Genomic DNA, 23,134 nt, shown 5'->3' with positions numbered 1-23,134 from the left:
TTTGAAGTGCATCTCCTGTGTAATCAGGATGAGGTGCACCCTTGTGGAGTTTCCATTTAAGCACAGCATGTAAATAACTGCACAACAAATGTACAATATACATTGTACATGAATCCAAATCACATGCCTGAAAAAACCTATTGTTAACTTCTGTGGAACAGCAGGTATTTCTTATAAGGTAGTTTTCCCTGGAGTTCCCTGACAAAAGACAGACAGAAGATAGATTTCCTTTTGTAGTAGTAATTGGCTTCCATTTCTGTAAAGATATCTTACCTTATGACAACAAGCAGGCAGATAAAGAACAATATACTGATTCACTCCTATGTGGCTAAAACATGATAACATTCATTGGCCTCTGTCCAAAAAGGAAACACAATGTCAGTGTAAAATGTTGGAATTTATTTTAAATAGCAGTGGTACACAAAAATATGACAGTATGCTAACACTATACAACAAAATCTACACCAAAAATAATTTACATATACAAAAAAATGCACCCCTGTTTATTCCTTGCCAGCAATCTAAGAAAAGATCGCCTGATTAAACGCTCTTCTTGTTAGTAAACATGTCATCATTCGATACAAATTCATGCCATACATTTATATACAAATTATTAAATTAACAAAAATAGTTCAAAATGAAATATTTTCTTCAGATTTACAGTGTCCGGCAGCAGACTGTGTCCCAGGTTCTCCAGCATATGGGGAAGCAACTGAAATGGCAGTCCATTAAAACCTGGTCTCTGGCTCCTTGCTCTGCAAAGAAAGACACTTTTATCTGCATGTTCTTTTTTAAAAAATTGATCTATCCAGGCACAAACGCATTGCTTAGTACAGGGGTGCCCAAATGTTTTATCTTGGGGGGACCAGAATGTGGTGTTTTTGGTGTGTCAAAGACTATAAAGACTAAACAATAAAAAAGGCAGGTAGGTTTCAAATTGAGATTTGTAAAGATATTTTTATAAACTGTTAATAAATTTTGTTTCTAACACACTTCGGAGCTACAAATACAAAGAAAAATAAGAATTTAGAAAGTTATATATAGTATAAAAGCACATTTGTTTTCTCACTGGGTGAGGGGGTGGGGTTAGGGTCCCTTTCTGTTGGGCCAAATCAAATGTCCTCGCAGGCCAAATTTGGCCTACAGGCCGCACTTTGGGCAGCCCTGCTTTAGTAGCTACGACTGCGAGGTTGGACACACTTCAAAAATCCCTCATTTAATTCTGATTAACCTAATGAGAAATTATAGTGCCCAACACACACACACACACCATCTAAACCGCTTATCCTTCTGGGTCGCGGTGGGTTGCTGGAGCCTATCCCACCTGTCATTGGGCGGAAGGCAGGATACACCTTGGACAGGTCACCAGTCCATCACTAGTGCCCAACAAATTATGTAAAATTTGAATACATTATTCTTTTTAAATAATATTTATCTAGTATGCTTGTGGAAGGTTACAACATTAAAACAGATTAAGGGTATTTTTTATTGGGTACTAATTAAACTAATGTGGGAATGTTGTTGGTTGCCTAGTTTCAGTTATCTGCCACACTTCAGTAGCTCAGCATTTTAAACTGAAAGCTTTCTCATGTGGTTGAATGGGATTTCTGTCATTGATTTTTGTTATCCAACCTTACAGCAGTAGCTATGAAAGAATGAATTTGTGGGTGATGCATGGATTGATCAATTACTGTCTAATCATTTAGCCTAAGGTAAATAAAGTACTGTATACATCAGCAAGTCCACTCACCGTTTTTTCTCTGCTTCGCAAGTTGCTATTTCCATTATACAGCATGTCATGGATGCTGTTGTAGGCCTGTATGGGCACAGATGTTGAAATGTTAAAAAATGTTCAATCATATGAAGCAAAAAGTATGTTTGTTTCTAAGAAATTTTAATTTTGTTTCATTTAAAGCTGTAATTCAATCGTGATTCAAACCTGTTCAAAAGTTCATTTTCATTTAAACCTTTAATTTCAATTAAACCTGTAATTTTATTTTCATATCATTTAAAACACCATTGTTTCTTATACCTTCTCGCTTACGGTCAGAGGCGGATGTAGCTGGAGGATGTGGAGTATTGCATCATGGAGGGTCAGAAAGAAAATGGACGTCTTAATCTCATCATCAAAGAACTTGCAGCTTTTCAGTTTCTCAATGATGTACGCTGGAAATGACATTTCAAAGGTTAGAGGGAGATAATATTTACTCTTTTATCACATTGGCAACATGATTGTGGCAGTTTAGATTCCATGATAAGAATTTACACTTACGGTCACAGGCCACGATGTAGATCTCAACATCAACACGGATGAACTCTTTTAAAGCCTGTAAATTTTATTATGCAATGTTATATGATGTATAAAATGTAACAAAACCTTTTGCTCATACTGACCGTGCTCTTAACAGTTCAAAGGGAAACAAAGCTTCCACTAATGCAAATGTGTCAGTAGTTTAGTTGGACAACACTACAGTATTAAATATGCAGTTTGAAATGCAATCAGATCTTACTTTGTTGTATTTTAGAGAAATTTCAATTTTAAAACCAGCCATAAACCTACCGTTTTAAGCCCCTTGATTGCTGAGATGTCGATAAACGAGACGGCAGAGAAGTCTAGCACGAGACTGTGGATGTTTACTGGAGGAACAGAGATGTTGGCAGGGAGTTCGCTTCTCCAATTCACCTGAACAGGAAGATCTGAGAAATCCACCGGCTGATCTAAATCCTCCATATTGTTCTCATCTTCAGACTCGTCAATAGGAAAAGAGCCTGTGACATTTAGTCCTTTCTGTGGATAAAGTAATGAAGATCATTGGGCCATTGCAAGTTTAAAAGAACTTTCCAGATTCAAAGGGTGAAAAGACATGTTAGTAATTTGTCAAAATAAGGACATGTTGAGAAACCATCTAAAGTGACCTTTGAAAAAAAAACCTGAAACTTGAGCATGCACACATGATATTTTGGCTTTCTCACAGGAATGCAAAACTTTCTTGTGTGTACTCAAAAATTTGAGATTGAATTTCTTTCAACCATTTGAGGCTGTGTAGAACATGGAGGATAGAAACAGGAAATGGAGTCTAGCCTGCTAAAGTACCAGACCGTTTATGCATTGTGGCCATTAAAAGTTTCACGTCAGATTAGCATGACTGATAAGTGTCTGTCTGAGAGAATCAAGGTTCAAGTTCTGAGGGCAATACCCTTCTGTGACGATCTGCTGGACTTACAGAGGTGACTGTTAGTTCTCCTTTCTTTATGAGTTTCTTAATTTTCCTCAGCGCCTTATTTCTCTTCCTCAGTATTCTCAAAGGGCTGAAGCCAACCTGCAACACAGCAAAAAAAAGTATTAGAGTGAGTCTAACAAAACCTCATATCTTCAAAATGTTTGATTTGCATTTGTATAAAGTATAATGAAAATAGATTCTTTTCTGACCGTTTCAATTGGTCCATTTGTCATGAAATGCTTACACATTTGGTGTTTCAAATGGTGAAAACAAAAAAGCTGAATAGCCATAGAAGCCCATATTCAAAGATACTAAAAAAACAAATGAAAAGGACTGATAGACTCTTAGTCACAGTCTTGATAATGTCAACCAGTGTTGCTCAAGAAAGTCAAGAGTGTGTTATGTAATACCATTGAAACATCCTACCATGGAGGGATGTTCAAAATAAACACTACAGCCAGGTGTATACTTTAATTGCGACACATTGATAATGAGTTATTTCACCTTCCCTGATTTGAACTTGTCATAGAATCCCTGGCTTCTCCCTTTGCTGTGACCACCTGCACCTAGTGTAGAACACTGTCCTCCTCATTCCAATCGTTATTAGTTTCACCTGTATGTGGTTTTGTGTCTAAACAATGTCCTTTTGTTTTCTGTGCTTGTTGTGAAGTCTTGCACATATTCAGTCTTGCACGATATTTGATTCTGAGTCTTATTTTCAGAGAGTTTCCTAGTTCCTGGTGTTCCTGGTTTCATGGTATTTTGTGGGTTTTATTTTTTTGACCTTGCTTCTTTTGCCTTGTTTTTGTGTTATATATCAGCATTTGTCCATCAGGCAGAGCGGTACAGCACAGAACGGCTGCATATCAGAACCCAGGCCTATCCATACCCTGGTTGAGTGCCTGTGTCTTTTCCCCATCACATAACAGAACTAAGAATATAGGTATGGTTCTCTTTAGCTTGTGTGGTCACATCTCTCACTCGAATCTGGGGTTAACGCTAAATACAAACAGTGCCAGCAATGGAGAAGTTTTAATTTCTGATTTACACTTTGTAACTTTTTTTTGAGAGAAATTCTGGCTAACTAGTGCTCGTATTTTTTTAATGATGATCATCTAACTCCAGTGACACCATGTGATGATTTTTAGCAAGCTTGGGATCCAAACAAAAAGGGTACCCTAGCAAGGGCAAGGGTTCTCAGGTATGGTACACAGATGTGTAACCATATCGTAGCGTACTGCACTGCCCGGTGGAAAAACACCAGTTGACTCTGACTAGCTGTGTTTTGACCCCAGCTGTGAATAACAAGGCCGAAAAACTGATTCACCCAATACAACAATTAGGCACTTAAAGGGGAATTCCACAAATTGTTTCTACATTTCTGTATAACTGAATTGTTTTGTATAAATTGATTCAATCATTTGCCAACAAAGTAATTCAATGTGGTTTGGTGTGAAATGATGCCTTGGTGACTCAGATTTTCTTTACAGAGGTGGTGATAGGAACCAGGGGTGACCAAGTCTACAATACAAATATAGCCATTGTATTTACTTTCCAAAACAACCGGTGAACCTCCATGTGTCTTCCCAGTTTTTATGTAGTGTTGACAGTGATAAAATTGTGGTAAATCTGAAAAAGCATTTTCTTTTGGGCACCATTTTGCATTACAACACCCTACATGTACTATCCACCATGAATAGACTCAAAAATACATTTTAGGCCAAAATCATATCTCAGAACCACCAGAACTCAGAAACAATGTCTCAGGCATTGGGTGACATATTTGTAAACATATCATTTCCTGTGATGTAGAGCCCTTATACTCTTCAAATGTCTGGTCTCTTTGTGAACATAAATTAGTAAAAAATGTAAAAAAATGCAAACTTACTGCATTGAAAAAAGTAGTTATTTAATAGGTCCAAGCTTAAATAACTTTTGAGTTGTAATTATTTTCTACTTCTCAGTGAACCATACTTTTTAAGCAAGTACACTGTAAAAAGTGGCTCTTCAGATCTACTTAAAAAAATTACTTCATGTGGTAACAAGTAACTGAACTAGTTTTATTCAACTCAAAAAACTACATTGATCGAAAGAATCATTCATTCAAAGTATTTATTTAGGTTGAATAAAATTAGTTTATTACTTGTTACCACATGAAGTACATTTTTAAAGTAGATATGACAAGCCACTTTTTATAGTGTAAGGCCAACAACAGACACCTCAAACACCCCAGTAATTTTAAATGATATCAGCTGAGCTGACAGTATTATTTTTAAGTTCTGCTTAACCTTGAGTTAGTAAACTTGTGTCAAATACTCATCCCTGTGCATTGTATTGGTATCAAATGAAACAACTCCATTGTTTGGTACAGTTCTGAACAAATTATTCAGATAAGGCACGTTACTCATTTCTGAGAAATCAGGAGGCTTCATGCATCTTTGTTACTGTGTTTAGAAACTGCTCAAGAGGTGATATTTACCACCTGATAGCATTAATGGCTGAACTGCTGAATCTGAACACAAAACACAATCATGGCGAAAATAATAAAAACATGTAAAATGCACCCAGACTTTTCAGTCAGTAAGACTTATTCAAATTCATTCATCTTAACTAGCTTTACCTGAGTAACTAAGGCTTTATACAAGAAATAGTAAGTTTTACCTACTTTTTAAGTTTAACATTATTAAGTTTAACAGGTGAGTAAAGTAGTTCTGACTCAGTAATGTTCATTAGAATGGAGCATTTCACATCAGACCACTCTGAATGACTTTGTATATATATTTTAAAGATTTAATTATGCAGAAATCTAAAAAAAAAAAATCTGTGGAATTCCTCTTATTACTGCTTCAGGGTTTCTTACATGATAGCTCTAAGCCATTGGCGTAACTGTTCCTGTAATGTAATAGGCTGAGTAGGGCCTTGTCATTGAAGAGGTTACTTGAGAGCAAAGTCAGGGTTATAATGCTGGATATATACTTACAGCATCAACCAGCTTTCCTCTGAAGAAATCAATATTTGCAAAGAAGATTGGTGCAGGGATTTTGAAAATCTTCACTCCTTCTGGTTCATAGATCTGTGTAAAGTTTCAGATGAGAAAATTAGTTTTTTTCTACATAAATAAAGATGACATATTTAATATTTATGAGGTAAGTATTTTTATACTATTTCAGTGATTAACTTCATATAAAGTTTGCATTCAAATATCTATGAGGACCACACCATTGATGTTAATGCTTACAGCTCACTCATCAGCACTGTAGCTTTCAGGCTGTTTTGTAATACTGGTCAGATTTTGCATACTCTTAGGGAATGTTTTCTGCATGGACACACCTTTTCAGGTTTATGAGGAGTCTCAGTTTTTTGGCTGTACAGAAAGGATTGTGTAAAGGCTATGGTAATGATTGACTCACATTGATGTAGTCCTTGCGGTCCCTGTAAATGTCTGTGCCAGTGATGTTTGCCAGGACAGAGCAGCGGGGGCTGGGGAGTAGAGGACATCTCTATGAACAACCAGACCAACCTCACATAGACCTTATAGGTTATTCTGATAGGGGCCATATTTTACTTTTTTATTTTTTATTTATTCAATTTTGTCCTTTAAGTCCACTTACAGTGTTTGTGTGGTAATTCATTATCACATGATGGTTTTCCAAACCTCTCTTTATCCTGTGTGGCTGTGTCACTAAGACTGATGTATGTAAATGACCTCTGTTCAGACTGAATGCCCTGTATTGTCCATTGTTCAAAAAGTAACACAGCTCTTACGTTTGGGCTGAAATATCAGGGCATAATAGAAAATAAAATAGCCGCTTATTTCAGCTGTGTGAATCTTTGGGAAGGCTGCTATGATACATTTGCTTCAGGCAGGAATTTAATCGTTTCCCCCCTCATTGACTCTGCTACAGATTGCCTGCAGTAACAACACTACTCATCACTTCAACATGAATGGGCAGGCTAAGGTGCTGTGTGCTGAAGAGGTGTTCATGTAAAAATGTGTTCATGCTTGTGACATCACAACAGTGATGAATTTACAGTGTTTTTGCAGCTCAGTTTTCATACAATTGCTGTAATATTTAAAGCTCATAATTTAAAAAAATCTTTCAATCTGAGTTAATGCAATATGTTTTTATTCTAATTGATTTTACACCATTTCTGTTAGTCTGTTCGTCACTTACTTTTGAGGCAGCGTAAATGGTGGTTGGCATTTTCACATTATGTGAAAAAATGGTCAAAAATTTAAATTCAAGGTTTTATTCTGACTGTGTCAATATATGGATTGTATGGTATGTATAGCAATCGTACATTTTTAAATTTGAGCAACATTTAGGCATACACACACTGTAAAAAAAGTATTTTTTTTATTTTAGTAGTTGTTATTATGGCTGTTATTATAATGGTAAAGCACTGTATGTACTATATTTTATGTATCACTAGTTGAACTAGTGAAGCTGATAACTTATAGTAAAGGGCAGTATTTCTAAGAAATTAAATGATTGTAATATACAGATTTATACCAGCAGTGAAAAAACATTTTTGTTTTACTGTTAATTAATGGCACCCCACCTGCTGGATTTTTAACCTTTTTGTGCAGAATATGAAACTTTAAACTTGACCCCAGCAATGTGATTTTATCCTTTGCTCAAGCCTAATCAGTACTTGCTCTGTTGTGAGTTTACAATGTTAATCTAACATGTTTAAAATAATATCAGCTTTTCATTCGTGACAAATTAGTGCACTGCATTTTATTTATACTCACAACTGAGTCCGGAAGACCACAGCAAGCAGCTCCACTCCGAGTCCCACAGCTAGGCCCAGATCCAGCCCCAGCAAGATGGAGGCCACACAGGTGACTATCCAGACAATCTGAAGGGAGACAGTGATTTCAAAAAGCTATAACAGCAGTTCCTCTCAGTACTAATATTCTTTCATTTAACCAAAAGGTTCCCTCAGTGAGCAAATATTAAATAAGCAGGTGTTTTGATTAGGCATTACTGACATACTAATAAATGTCATTTATTCAACAGGGTGTGTGCTGGCGAGAAAAAGAAAAGGGCTCTTACGCAGTCCGACCGATCCTTCTTCCACAGGTAAGGGACTTCACGCACCTGCATCAGCATCCCCTTCAGATTCACTATTACCACTGCGCCCAGCACTGACTGCAAATACATCACACACTAGAGCTTTGTAATGTGCCACTACCTGAAGCTCAGGGTTCAATACTGGACATTTCAGCCTGTTTCATAATACTCTTTTGCTTTTGGACATTGTAAATACAGGTTCAGTGTATTCAGATCAAGCACAGTCTCTGTTGGACTAAGGTACCCATATGAGCATCTCTGTAAGACACAAAAAATGTTTGACCCTCACCTTTGGTAGTGGTTCAAGCAGGAACCCTATAGCCAGGGTTACTATGAGGACAATGATGGCAGACAGAGCACCAGCAATCTGGAAAATTACAACGCCTCCATTAAATTATTTCATCTGGTTACTTTTTGATGGAACATATTATAAAAAGAGATTTGGTAGAATAGAGTTCAAGGATAGGCCACATATTAAATCCTCTTAAAGGTAATATGCCACCAATATTGTGCCATATAGCATGCATAAAATGCTGATTGTTTGACTCTATCTTTTAAAGGCATCTTAAAGTGGGCCGCCCTCTTTTTTTATGGGCTGTTTTTGAATAAATTAACTTGCAACCATGAAATATGTGCAGCTGAACACTAGAGGGCAGTAATTCTGTTGTCTTGTAAAACAACTGTGGCAGGCAGTAACTGACACAGGTACGGCTGTTTTATGTACCGTTCATATTTATAAACCTCATAAAAGTGTCTGTACAAAGTTCTTGCGCCTTTTTCTTGAGCAATTTTGATGAATCATGCTCTCATTTTTGAAAAACCACGGAAGTATGAAAGGTTAACAGTCTTTTAAAAGGATTAGTGTGCATAACATAATGTCTCTTTATGAAGGGCTTTACCTGTGTTTTCCCTCCTGTGCTCTCTTGCACTGCACTCCTGGACAGAGCTGTGCTGGCCGCCAATGATTTGAATGCGCCACCAAAGATGTTACTGGCCCCAAAAGCAATAAGCTCCTGTGGACACAATAGTACTGAGTAACAATGAAATAATATGGGGATTTATTTTGGTTTGTTATATTAGTTTTCCCATTTCCATTAATGGTACTTTTCCACTGGACAGTGTGGCATGGCAAGGAATGGTCACTAATCAGAATCCACAGCTATCCCTACCCTGGTCCTGTGTCCGTTTTCCATTAGTAATGGTAAAATTAGGCATTCTCTGGAGGTGGTGTGGTGGTCACATTATTTCTCACATAATGCTAGTGTTAACATAACCACAAACAAGTTCTGATTGAGCTTTTACTCTAAATTTGGATTATATGAAGAATAACAAAGAGCCATCTTGGCTGGCTAGTGTTAGTGGCAATTCGGTGATGTTTTCGTTTGACCAATTAATGGCCGCACTGTGTATGGCTCCAAACATATGTTCTGGCTCGGTTTGCTTGGTATAGCAGTAAGAAGGGCAATTAAGTTCAGCATGGGTCCCCAGGTACGGTACAGATCATAACAGAAACCACCATGCCATTGCCCAGTGGAAAAGCACTAATGTTATAAGATGTTTCTTTATTTTCCCATGAAGCTCATTTGTGTTTTTGTGTGGTTTTATGTACCAAAAACAGTCATAATTCATGTTACATGACTATTTTCCAACCTTCTTTATCCCCTCATCTTTAACAGGCTGCTTTTTGTTACTGATCTATGTAAATGATCTCTGTTTTAACTGGATGTACTGTATTATGTCTCATTTAAAAAGCAGTATAACCTCAAATGTGAAACAAACTGTTAGTCCAATTCTAACTTCTACAATTTGCTTTGGATGTCTGGATCCTTTAGAATCCTGCCTTGATAGATTTGACCTCTAAGAGTAGCAGCTTGTTTTATCATTTCCCCTCACAGTCTTTGCTCCAATATCTCTGCTACAGACTGTCTGCAGTAACAACACTCCCTATCACTTTAGTGTAAATGAGCGTGTTAACTTCGTACACCCTTCATCATGGTTGTGATGTCACAACACTCAACACATTTACCTATAGCTGCCCTTTTGGTGCTTTCAACCTACACTCTTAAAAAGATGGATCGTCAAGGATTCTTTAGTAACGAAAATGGTTTTATATAGAGCCATGAACACTCACAGAACCGTTTGCATCATGAAAGGGTTCTATATAGAACCTTTTTGAAAAGGGTTCTATATAGCACCAAAATGGTTCTTCTTTTGTTACGATCTGAAGAACCCTTTCCTGATGCAACCCTTTAGTCATGCAAAGGGTTCTTTGAGTGTTCATGGTTCTATTTAAAACAAATTTCTTCACTAAAGAACCATTGAAGGACCATCATTTTTAAAAGTGCAGGTTGAAAGTACCAATAGGGCAGCTATAGGTACATTTGCTGAGTGTTGTGACATCACAACCATGATGAGTTCAAAACAGGCAGCTTAGTTTCCATATATGGACTGGGGAGTGAAGAGTACATCAGATTCATTATTTAAAACAAAACAAAACAAAACAAACAAACAAACACACACAGAAAAAGAAAGTGGTCTCTTTCTGACACGACCCCTTCAAACTTACATGGACCACAACTACTGTATGTGATGAGGGAGCTAACCTGGTTTCCATCAATAACATAGTCATGCTTGACAGAGTAGACTTTAGCCACAGCGAAAGCAACAGCAAAGCCCACTATGGCTATAGGAAAAGCGTCCACTGCTGTCTCCTGAAAGATGTGAAGATTCGGAGCCACGGGTGCCTCAAATCTAATGAAAGTGGAAGATGGCTTCATTTTACTCATTCCATACTCATCACATAGGCAATAATGTGATACTTTTGGATCTTCTTGCTTACCCATCAGGTATTTTTCCTACAACATCCACTCCATGATTCTCTCTAAAGTTGAATGCGTAGGAGATGCCACACGCTATGACTGTCTGTGAATGATATCAAGATAGACAGTCATCCAGTGTGTTTCTTGTCTCAGGGCTTGGAAGACAATTAACACAGCTGAAGAGATTAATGTCCTGAAAATGATTAATGCTCCATCATTAATAAATCAATAGTAGATGTTCTGTCATTCACTTATTAATCATTCATTTATCAACAACAGATTGTTTCAGTCTTTTATGTGTACCAATTCACCACCCACACTCACCATGATGACCTCTATGGGAATAGGCACTGGAAGCTTTGACCTGAATCTGTCATTGAGTTCCTTCACAATAAACACCACCACCATCACCACAATGGAGGTGACCAAGTCATAAAGGTTTGTGGAAGTGATCTGGTCGAAGATCCTCTCCAGAATCTAGGGTTAAAAGAGTAACAAGAGAGTGAGACCACATTAACACCAGTGCTTTGACGCAAGCATCGTGTGATGTACTGTTTTAGTGCCGACCCAAGATAGTGTTATCTGTGACGTGTTGTGACATACTTTGTGTTTGTAACAGTGAGTGGCAAAAAAAGGAAAGGCCTAAGAAGGTTGAGGTCCAAGGAACATCACAAATCTAGATGTTATTGTGTACTTTATCAACATGTTCTAATAGAAATTCTTTTTAGCAATATATTAATACATATACATGACTGTTCAAAGGTTTAGAATCACTGTTTGAGAGATTGGAATCAATGTTTTCAATAATATAAAACCAGAATGATGTCTAGAATGATAAATGAAGCTGTATATTAATATAAAATGATTCACAAAGCTTTATAGCATCCAGAAAGTTGTGTGTCGCCATTTTATTTACTATTCAAAATGGCCAGTGAAATTACTTATGTTCTCTGAATTTTTATGTAATATTGACAGTGAAAAAAGTGGTAAATTTGAAAATAATAAGCTTTTTTTGGCTCATATATTGCCTCATCACATACATAGAAACCAAACATCCGAAGTGTTTAATGCCTCTTTGTAACTGCATCACAGGAAGCTTTTAGATGAAATATACATGGATATGATATGATGTCTTAGACATTGTTTTACAATAGTTTAGATAAGTTGAGATAAGTTTTGACCTAAAAATAATTGCCCTTTATGTTTTTAACCTATTCATGGTGAAGAAGTTGCCTGAAAACTGGGAAAGAAGTATTCAAATAACGTAACAAAAAACCATTAGATAATTACTGTATGGAATTTGCAAGTTTGTAATCACTTCTCATATTAATAACTTTTGTTTTCTATACACAATGTTGATTTAAAATATCATAATCTAGAAACCTAAATGTATTTTAGATTTATTATTTTAAATATTTTGGGAAGAACATGTATTTAAACAACACTGTTATGATAGAACAAGGACACACAGTGTCACTGATGCAAAAAAACACTCTTATGAAGCAACAAAAGTTCTTTGCATCTATTAAAGGTATACTGTAATTATCTACTTGTCATTTTTTTATCAAGTTATCTACCTTGATGTGTGATCACCATATTTTGATTTTGATTTGAGATATGATCCATTCTGGGTGTTAATTTTATTATAATCCCATTTATGATGTTGTACAGCTTTCTCAATTATAGAATCATCTATAGTTTTTTTCAACAATTGAGACATCTAAATTTCATGCATTCTCCATACATAGATTTCATACAAGCTGCTTGCTAGTTTGGTACTAATTATTATAAACCTGTGAAATTTCACAGGACCAGAGTATTAGAATCATTTTATTCATTTACTTGCAACCAAACAGGTTTTATATTGTTGAAAACACTAATTGCAAACTTTTAAACAGTAACTTATGAATAACTCAGAATCAGTCAAACTTACATATATAACGGCAAGAGGTCCGCTGAAGCCCGGTACTGTCAGCCCCAACACAAACTTCAGCTGTGATATCAGGATGTGAACGGCAGCAGCAGTTGTGAATCCAGACACTAGAGTATCTGACAGGTATATAGCTATGAAGCCCACCTGCAGCACCCCCATAGCCAGCTGAGTGAGAAAGGAGAGGAGTTGTCACTCTATATTGACCACCATTCTTAATAAATAGGCATGGAGCATGGGAGCAGCATGCGCATACCTGGAAAATGCCGACGAGAAAGGTAAGTGAGGCGGACACTATGGCTCTCTGCTCATTCATGGTCAGCCCCTCGAGGCCTGTGATGTTGACTGGTGAACCCTCATCAGGAACCAGTCTGGTCACCACAGCTCCCACCATCAGACTTAGAACAGGGAAAGCTCCTGGAACGGAAACAAAGCAGAGGACAGCAGCAGTTGAACCCCTCAATTAGATAAACATGGCGGCTGTACTTTCCACGGTGTAAAAAAGCAGAATGAACCAGGAGACAAACATCTTTATATTAACTTTTTGCCTTCTCCTATAAAGTCACCATTCTGGAGACACCATTCATTCATTCATTCATTCATTCATTCATTCATTCATTTATTTATTTATTTATTTATTTATGACAGCAGTTATATCCTTAGAATAAGAATGATATTACAAAGGTGGCAGCTGCTACTGTGCTGCTGATTTTGAAAACTAGCCCCCCTCACTTGGAAGCCAAGCTTCCCTAGATTTCCTCTAGAAGTCCTCTGATGCCCGTGAAAGTGTCTTGCACTTTTAAAAGAACGGATGAACCTGTATTATAAAAGGGCAAATTAATTACATTTTGCTGAGGTTTTGCATCCTTGTGCCAATTTTTCACCTTAACCCCTTACCATTCCAGGCTTATTACATACTAAGGGTTAGTGTTGAGTAACTACAAGGACTTCAGTGCAAACTAATGGAACTTTTCTTAGCTTATAGAAGTGTGCGTTAGAACATGGCTTGGTAAGAGGTTAAACAAATAGAAGCTCTTCTTGGATCATTACCAGTTTTCGGCAGGTGCTATCGCCATGGCAACATTTACATGGCTAAATGCTACCATCAGTCGCGTACCGTCACAGTTTTGAACCAGTAAAGTTGTACCCTAGTATCCTGTTTGACTGTTTGCAAGTAACCAGCCAAGCTCCACTAATACTCACCAAACTAGTGAGCTAGGTTAGTAGTAAAGTTAACAGCCCCACCAACGCCACCCCCTGAAATGAAACTCTGTCTATGCCACCATGCTACAGATGTAGATTATTTCAATGTCCAGCTAACATGTGGAATGATTATTTTTACCCAATTTATTAGCCTCAAGTTTCCGATCTCTATAATTCTCTCAGTGTATTTCATGTTTCATTAGCAATAGTATTTGGCTGGTTTTTTGATCTGTAGTCACTTTATGAAAGAAAAATAGTGACCCCTACTGACCAGTTTCTGACACTGGGATTAGACTCTTGGCCTTAAATGGCACATAGCACCTGGATTCGAGCTAGGTCACTGGGTGTAGCTCTATTTTGTAGGCAGTGTTTTATTGCCCTTTTGCTAGTCTTTATGTTGTTGTTAAATTAGGCAAAGGTTATGTGCAGGCTTGTACGTTTAGTGCCACAACAACAACCCAGTGATATCGAAATCTGCAACGTCATCATACGTGTTCTGGCTTTTAGTGCTTTAGGCCTTATAAATCCATGTTGCTGTCACTTAAAAAAGAGCCTGGAACTCACCCACAGAAATGTGTCGAGATGTTCCCAGGAAAAAGTAGATGATCACAGGGAAAAAGGCAGCATATAACCCATACCAAGCAGGCAGAGATGCTAGCAAACTGTACGCTAACCCTAAGAAACAAATGGAAACATGTAAACATCTTAACATGAGTTCCATAAATATCTGATCAAAGTCACCCTTGCTTTGTCACAGTTTCTGGCTGATTAGCTGTGTTGAGTCTACAAAGTCTTGACACTATAAACTATATCTGTAAAGTCATTAAGTGTAGCTCATAAAGATACACTATCACGCTTTACTTTGAGACTTTAAATGATTATTTATTGATTGTAATGTGAACAGTTTAGCAGCAATGTTATTTTACATTAGATACTTTTATCACATTAGACACTAATAATGAGTTTTGTTCAAAATTTCTATTAATAAAATAATAATAAAAACATTTAAATTACATTTTTATTGCAAATTGCAAGACATTTCCATCATGTAATGTTTGAGATGGCCAGTAATAAAAAGATGTGTATTATTTATTTATTCTTTTTGTGTGTAACAGTTTTTAATTTTCGGGTAACACTATTTTGTGTGGTCCTTTGTGGATGATCAATAAACTCAAAATACATTGAGGTAAATATCTTGAAGATGTACTGTTGATGCATTGCTTACATTAAGTAGTTGTATTGTTGATATGTTACATGAAGAAGACTTAATATGTTACTTCCTTTATGCAAAACCTAACCTCACCCAACCTTACCCAAAACTTAACCCCCACCCTGGCCTTAATCCTAACCTTAACCTTAACCTCAACCTAAAACCTAATCCTAACCCTAACCCTGGCCCTAATCCTAACCCTCACGCTGGCCTTAATTCTTACCCTAACCTTAACCAAAACCCAGTGTTTATTTATTCTAAAAAAGACCACTCAAGATAGTGTCACCGAAATTGTATGTTTTGTGCAGCTGTGTAGTTTTTTTTTTACCTTGCAGAATAGCCACCAGTCCAGTGCTGACTCCTGACACTATATCACCCAACAGCCATTCTTTTACCCTGTACATTTTCATCCATCCGATGATCGGCAGCAGAGACAGGGCTGCATTCTTCACACGTTTTGAATCGCAACTGTATCACATACACAAATAAACACACAGATACAGTGAACATCAAAACAGTACAGTCAGCTTTTAACTTTTCTGATATGCACCCTGTTCAAAAAAGCTAACAGCTCTTTCCCCAGAGCTGTAGCACTCATGAACCACAGTGGACACCTCACACTTAAATTTCAGTTTAAACTGAAGGTAACAAACAATTATATTAAAGTATAACCCCTTCTGCAGCATTATTTGCAAACTGCACATCTGCACATATGTTAGTATCATGATACGTTCATGTCAATCTGTAAAATTCTGTATATAGTAGTTATATGTCTACTCAGACTTGCATATATATATATATATATAATAATATATATATATATATATATATATATATATATAAATTGTCCCTTAGTTAAATATCTGTTTTTGTCTGTTCAGTCATGTCATATCACCAGTACAAATTCCTTGTATGTGTAACATATTTGGTGAAATAAAGTGATTCTGATTCAGACAAAAAATGCTGTCAAAACCTCCAATCTCTTGTCATGTCACAAATCACAGTTCTCAATTTAAAGTTTACAATACATGCAATTGCTCATCTTTGAGATATCAACATGCACACCAATATTTCTGCAGTATATTGAGTTAAAAAAAGAGACAGAAAAAAATGTGCTTTTCCAAACTTTTGACGTTCTTCTCACTCTCTTTACCAGAGATTAGTTCTTTGCCATCTGTTCTGTCTGAGGAGCAAAGAATGTTTTCAGGCTTACCTGAAGTATTGCTTAACATGGTCCAGCGTGGTCTTTCGTTTCCGGTACACTTTCTCATAATCTTCTGCAAAGGTCTCCTCTGAGTAGAGTGGTCTGGTCACCACATAGTGACTTGCTGATGTCCTCATTGTCATGCTTCCACTCTCCAAAGTGTTGGGAGTTGGATCTCTCTGGAGTTCTGTGTCAGGAGAGAACCTTTATTACTAGAGCAGTTGGTGACCACAAAAGGATGGAACCTAATGGAACCTCTGTGCTTTTGTGTTATCTGTTCTGACCACCAGGTCAGCATGTATTGTAACTCATACTTTAATCAATGTGAGCAATCAGAAACACAGTGCTTTGTGTCTAAGCATCTCAGATGTCTTGAGTACAAAAAGTATGTAGAGTGGTTTAGACTCATGCACTCTTCAAAATAAGGGTTCTTCAGTGGTTCCTTGGTAAAGGCAATGATTATCATTTTTTAAAGAAGCTTTTAATAAACTGTTCTATACGGTGCAGTGAAGTATCTTTTTTTTGCTAATAGTTGATCTTGTCTGTTTCATCTTTATGCTTATAAAGTCATGCAGTACTTGATGCTTTGCCCTGTGCTTTACTTCATGATAATGCTCCAAGATTTGTGTAGAAGAGGCCTGTCCTCAACCCCTGTTTTAAAAGAACGGGTCACTCAGACATACCTCTATTGCCCATCAATCTCATTTGATTTACCCTTTAATCCTGCAATCTTTTGATCACTGTATTATAAACAGGACAGTTCAATAAGCTGGCAGCACAACAAAAGGTGCAGCTCTGTTCTGGTGCGGTTTAACTAAGTTAGGTCATTTCTGTTGTAAATTAAATTTGTGCAGTCTCTCAAAGCGAGCCACGCAGTAAAGCAGCAAGCGTGTTCAGCTGACCACATCAACCACATGAAAAAGTGAACACACAACATACAAACTGACAACTGAAATACAGACTGTTACAGAACTTTGCATACAGTTTTAGAAGTATTTTGAAATTAATATTTAAAGTTTATATAATATACATGTAGCATTTTTCTTAATGGTAGGTTAAACACAGTTACATTATAATTTATTGATGTATTAAAAAATGATGTGAGAAAAGAATTAAAATATACTGAAATGTATCATTAAAAGTCACTATCAGGCAGCATATGTAACACAAATATAATATTCTCACCTTACCTGGAATACTTTTGAATTGTAGTTCTATGTTATCACTGCAGGTATTGAGTGATTCTCCTCCCTCCACTTCTTTAGGAAGTTCTGAGTTTATCTGCGCTCTTTCAGAATATTTCCACCAATAAATGTCCTGAGCCTGTAATTATTAACAGCAGGCCCAATACCTCATTTATGGGCCCCATCTCCTTGACCATTGTTCTTCCAGATAAAACCCCTGATAATGGGCTGTAAGATGACTTACATTCTTACGTAGAAGCTTTCGTAGGGCCCACTGACGCACAGGATAACTAAAACCACCCCAGTGTTTTAAGGTTTAAGGTTACCGTGCTCTATTGGCTGATTGTTGCGGCTTAGTAATTCATTATTATGAATTATTTATTTATTTTTTATCTTTTGCAGTTCTTTACATCTGATTATGTTTACATGCAAGATCCTCCACCCAGTCCTCAGTGCCCCCTCAGTGTCCCATATGTTTCGTGCTGTTCCAATTTAGTTCTGTCTCACAGTAATTTCCTTATAGTGTGTTACATATACATGGTGATACAGGATCTGCCTTTTTTCCTTGTGCTCTCTTCTATTCCACAAAAAAATGTCCCATATCCAGAATGTCCTTATGGAACAGGTCCTTATGGAGGTCATGACTATCAGCACCGAACTGGGACCAGTGTCCTTGAAAAGCACCAGACCTTACTGATTGTTCTCTCCATGACGCCACTGAACATACTAAACCAACAGCACAGATTTTGTCTAGAACATAGTGTTATCAGGGCCTACCCACCAGGATTGTATTAATAAGCTTGTGTTCATTAGTAGTTAAGGTGGGAATCCTGCACACGTCTTAAATCCTTCAGAACTGAGGATGTCAGAAACCAGCTGATGAGGAACACGACAAATGGTCATGAAAGGTCAGAGTTGCTATCTTCATGGAAGCACAAAAACTTGCCGTTGTTTTGACTACAAGGGTGAGTCTTGTTTTTTCAAGGCCTTCTTTATGGCAGGTCTAAAGATCTGAGTGTGATCAGCTCTTTGATGGAAAAGTTGAGGGTGTCAACTTACCACCAAGGTAACCTTGATTTTTGGCTGGACAGGTCTTGGTCGCCTAGGCCAAAGATTCTTAAACCTGTCCTCAGCTCAGACAGTTTGCTCTAGCCTAGCTGTCCACACCTAGCTCCTGTGCTAGGCATTGCAATTGTCTTAATGGCCTGGATCAGATGTGTGAGCTGGGACAGAGCAAATATGTGGATTATCTGCAGGGCCTGAGAAGTGGATGGACGGCCCTGAGGACCGGGCTGAGAATCACTGGCCTAGGAGGACACTGGCCTGTCAACGAGCACTGACGACACGAGGCTAACCTAGTAAGAGCCAAGCTGACCTTAATTTCCAGCTAGACAGTAGAACAGTAGGATTGTTATAGTAGAACAATGGAAGAGAAATTAATGCATTTATTTTAATGCATGCATGCATGGTCCACAGTTATTTCCTTTAATCACATTGTAAAGACCTCAGTTATTTTAAAACTTGGTTAACTGAGAAAAGAGCAAGGATGCCATAAGCCACCATCAGCAATTTCAAGAGCAAAATCCAGAATAGACTGTACTGCATGACTTCACCAACAGTCTGTGGGGATAATGCTAAACATACTTCCTGTAAAGGTGTGTGAAGTCCACATTAAGTTCTTTTCAAGATATTAATGTAGAGCTCAACAGTATACTACTGTATAGAGTGCAGTTCTGCTTCATCAGTGTCTTCCCATAGTAATGATTTTTCCTCATTTGTTTATTGTGTATATCTATTACCATGTCACACCCTGATCCCTCTTTTTATATATTTATACTTTGAGAAAAATGGATTCATTTTTTTGAGCACAGTTTTAACCTCTATACAGGTATATGGCCTATATACAGGCATATACAAGTATATGGCCAGTGGTCAGTGTTATCTGTTCACAGTATAAAATTTTAACCACATAAACTTTATGTAAGAATTGATTGTATTGATAATGAGTATATGGCTGGCTGGTTGGCATTTATTAGGGCTGTAAATGTTTCTCCAGATATTAAGAGCACAGTAATTGCTTTTGTCCAGAAAAGGCTAACTAGACTTCTGTTTAAATTTAAATCTCCAACTGAAATCTTTTTCCACTTACTTTCTTTGCTGCAATGACCATGCACTAATCTCCTTGGAATCATAAGGTTGTGTCTGCATTCTGAGAAGTTTTGAAATATTGCGCTTCAAAGATTTTGCATTCCAAATAGCAAAGCTGATACGTGGAACACATATCTTTCATACATGAAAAAGACAGACACCCTAATTTTATTCTAAACGTTCAATATCAAAATCCCATCAAATTTGTAAATTAGTTTTTTGGAACAGGTCAAATACAGAAAGAACCTTCTAAGCCTAAGAACTCATTTTCTGCTTGGAATTATAAAATTCTATCTGGCAAAACGTGAGAAGAAGCAATGAATGCAAACAGTTTACTTGTAATTTGTTTTAAATCATGAAATTAGTGTGTAACAGAGTGTCCACATGTATCAGAAAGTTAAATTTAATGCTTTTTATGACATTTAATGACATCAATTTTATTATTTATTTATTTATTTATTTTTATGAAACTTATGTCTTGTTTTAGGAAAAAACATCTTTTTTTCTTATTCAAAACAGCATTGCAGATTCAGTATGCAGGTCAGTGCTAAATATTTTGTTCAGTGCAAAATCAGTTTTAGGTAGGAACCCACCAGCTACTGTAATAAACTGTCCAGCAAGTTAGTGTAACAGATCAATCTGAAGGCAGTATGAGGTTTTGTTTGATGTCAGAAATGTGACTGTATTGCACCAAAATGTTTTATTTTGGGAGAAAGAAGAAAAGAAAAGATGGATGAATGAACGAAACTAATGTTCATATTGTAGTTAAGACCCCATCAGTTAAAATGTAAACTGTTTAATTACCTTTAAGGCTTAATATGAACATTAAAGAACATGATAAACATTAAAAATAAGATTTTTTAGAACTGCATGAAGACAGGCAGTGTTTTATTTCAATTTTATAAACTTTTCCCACAGTCATTGAGCAGTGCAGTGACATGACAAGGTAGCACAACCTGATTGGTCCTCTTGTGTGTACTCAAAGTGCTGATTGGCTTGCAAATAGAACTTCATAGAACTAAGTAAGGGTTTGACTTTTGAGATAGAACCTTTTTGTTTTCTAGATAAAGAGTTCCATAAACTCACATAATGTTACAAAATTGTCACAGTATAAGAAAATGGGAATAACTTAATTCTGACAAAAATGTCAGATAGAACCTTATAATTCCAATGGGGAAGAACTGTTTTTGCCATTATTGGAGTGAAGAGCTAAATGTTTAGGCAGCTATAACAAGACCACTGGATGTAAAGTCCAGTCCAGCATGGCAAGTATTAAAACTAGCAGTTCTCTGATCTTAGTAGCCTGAAAATTATGAAAACTTCATAAAAATTAGGAAAACGTACTAATTTTTCATAAGCCCAGTAAAAAGTAAAAGGGTAATGTAGAATACAGGACCCAAACAGCAACCAGTTTCCACTTGGAAATATTTTTGTCAGTTAAAAGGCAAGAATGAAGCAAGGTATTTAATAGTGTAACAGTATGTAAAGTGGCATATAGTTCACCAAGAATCAATATTATCTTTCTTACTACCATAGTTAAACTAAACAAACACTTTATATACTCTTCCCACTCTTCATACTTGTTCTTTAATTTTTACCACCACCAAACCATTATCCTTTAAATAAACAGTGACCAGAGTTAATACCATCAGATCAGATTTGAGGAACCACATTTGTGTTGAGCAATTCAAAAATAAGACCACAAACTTATTGGCTGAAGAAGGAATTTTGATTACCAAGAGCTCATTCACCAAAAGTGAGGTTAGCAACAAGTTGGTGAGGAGTGTATTTTGGCATTATATTTTTATTTCACATAATTAACAGGAGTAAAACACAAAACCGTTGAAAGTCATTATATTTGGATTCACATAGGCACACAGTATTTGTTTCACCTTATGTCTAACATTTCAACATTTGCTTATTTTTTTTGTGTTTGTTTTTTTAGGGGGGGGGCATTATCAAACCTTTTCTCTAGAAGTTTTAGCAGCTCACTGTAGATTTAAAATGAGTCAACATCAGTCTAGCATGTTCTATTACTGGAAGTAAACAGTGAACACTAATATAGTACAGCAAAAGTGGAGTAGGTTAAATCAATACAGTTAAACAAGGAAAGGCTCAATTAAAGATATGCTGGATAAACAATTTTAGACTACACATTTCCTTATCAATCTTCAGAAAGGACGTCTAATTTTATCCTCAGAAAAAGGTTACTGCTCAGTGCTTTTCTTCTTAAGCCAAGCCTAATGGACCTCAATCATTTACGCAAGGGTGTTAATGTATAACTCAATGTATTAATATGATAAATCACATTTTTTAATGAAAACTTTACTATTCAGCCCACTGCAGATGATTCCCATGGTGAGGTGGAAAAGGCAAATATTGATTTTATGTCAGACTATAAATGAGGCACTATAACGGTTATCATTAAAGCAGTTCTACAGATGATCAGATAAAGTGTTTATCTTCTGTAATCATGAAAAGTCATACGTTTAGATACACAATGTGCTTACAGAGCTTAGTGATGTTATCAATAATTAGAGCAATAATAGTAATACCAAGGACAGAGCCCTCTGATCAGTTCACAGCGGCACACCCTCATGTAATTTACACAGCTTACCTTTAACACAACTTGCTTGCTTGTGATTTGAATGTAATTTTCTGATTGCTTAAAAAGTCTTAGAAAATGCAAATCTGTGCAGCAAAGCTAATTTGACCAAGGCTGACTGTGGTGCGTTCGATTATTAGCACTAGTTCTTTTACTAGCACAGTTGTTACACTTTTGACTCAGATATTCCACCAAAGAATAGTTTTAATATGTCTTACCTCTTAAGCAGGGCCAGGCAGGGAAGTTGGACTGAATGCATCTAGAAGTTTTAGGAGAGGTTTTGAGGTAAGTAGGTGTAGGTGTGTGTGTGTGTGTGCGTGTGTGTGTGTGTGTGTGCACGTGTATGTTTGCTTGTGTGATTAATGCTTTTAGCTACTGTTACTGAACGTGACGAGAGAAAAGCTCACAACAGACCTTCTGAGTCACTAACAGAAGAATGTCAGTGGAACACAAGCGCTTTATTGAAGCCTAATTTAGCCTTTTGGTCAAACATTCAAAAAACTGCATCTACACTGTACCTAATCAGAAACTA

General features: G+C 36.7%; 1 protein-coding gene and 1 long non-coding RNA gene across 7 annotated transcripts in view; one reads left to right on the top strand and one right to left on the bottom strand.

Moving 5' to 3' along the window:
- Nucleotides 1–378: 378 nt before the first annotated feature.
- slc26a3.2 (solute carrier family 26 member 3, tandem duplicate 2) lies at nucleotides 379–17,987 on the bottom strand. 2 transcript variants are annotated; one of them, XM_036577521.1, is made up of 21 exons: nucleotides 17,856–17,987; nucleotides 16,675–16,852; nucleotides 15,790–15,929; nucleotides 14,816–14,926; nucleotides 13,305–13,465; nucleotides 13,052–13,216; nucleotides 11,443–11,595; nucleotides 11,139–11,221; nucleotides 10,903–11,050; nucleotides 9,199–9,312; nucleotides 8,589–8,666; nucleotides 8,282–8,377; nucleotides 7,978–8,084; nucleotides 6,632–6,701; nucleotides 6,202–6,294; nucleotides 3,225–3,320; nucleotides 2,561–2,788; nucleotides 2,273–2,327; nucleotides 2,033–2,166; nucleotides 1,751–1,816; nucleotides 379–755 (listed from the first exon to the last, which is right to left on the bottom strand). In XM_036577521.1, exons 2-21 carry the CDS (start codon nucleotides 16,806–16,808, stop codon nucleotides 729–731), a joined length of 2,259 nt encoding a protein of 752 aa, XP_036433414.1. In that variant the 5' UTR covers nucleotides 16,809–16,852; nucleotides 17,856–17,987; the 3' UTR covers nucleotides 379–728. The 2 variants fall into 2 exon arrangements, with proteins under 2 accessions (XP_036433414.1, XP_036433415.1); XM_036577522.1 differs by having other exon boundaries at nucleotides 17,851–17,961.
- Nucleotides 17,988–18,099: 112 nt separating this feature from the next.
- LOC118812478 overlaps nucleotides 18,100–23,134 on the top strand; it is a 34,828-nt gene continuing 29,793 nt past the window's right edge. For 3 of the 5 annotated variants that reach the window (XR_005007543.1, XR_005007547.1, XR_005007544.1), the window contains exon 1: nucleotides 18,770–19,207. This is a non-coding gene — a long non-coding RNA (uncharacterized LOC118812478). The other 2 variants (XR_005007546.1, XR_005007545.1) reach the window with 2 other exon arrangements.

The sequence above is a fragment of the Colossoma macropomum genome, unplaced genomic scaffold, assembly GCF_904425465.1.
Source record: "Colossoma macropomum unplaced genomic scaffold, Colossoma_macropomum, whole genome shotgun sequence".
Lineage (NCBI taxonomy): Eukaryota > Metazoa > Chordata > Actinopteri > Characiformes > Serrasalmidae > Colossoma > Colossoma macropomum.
This window is presented reverse-complemented; position numbering and strand designations above follow the sequence as displayed.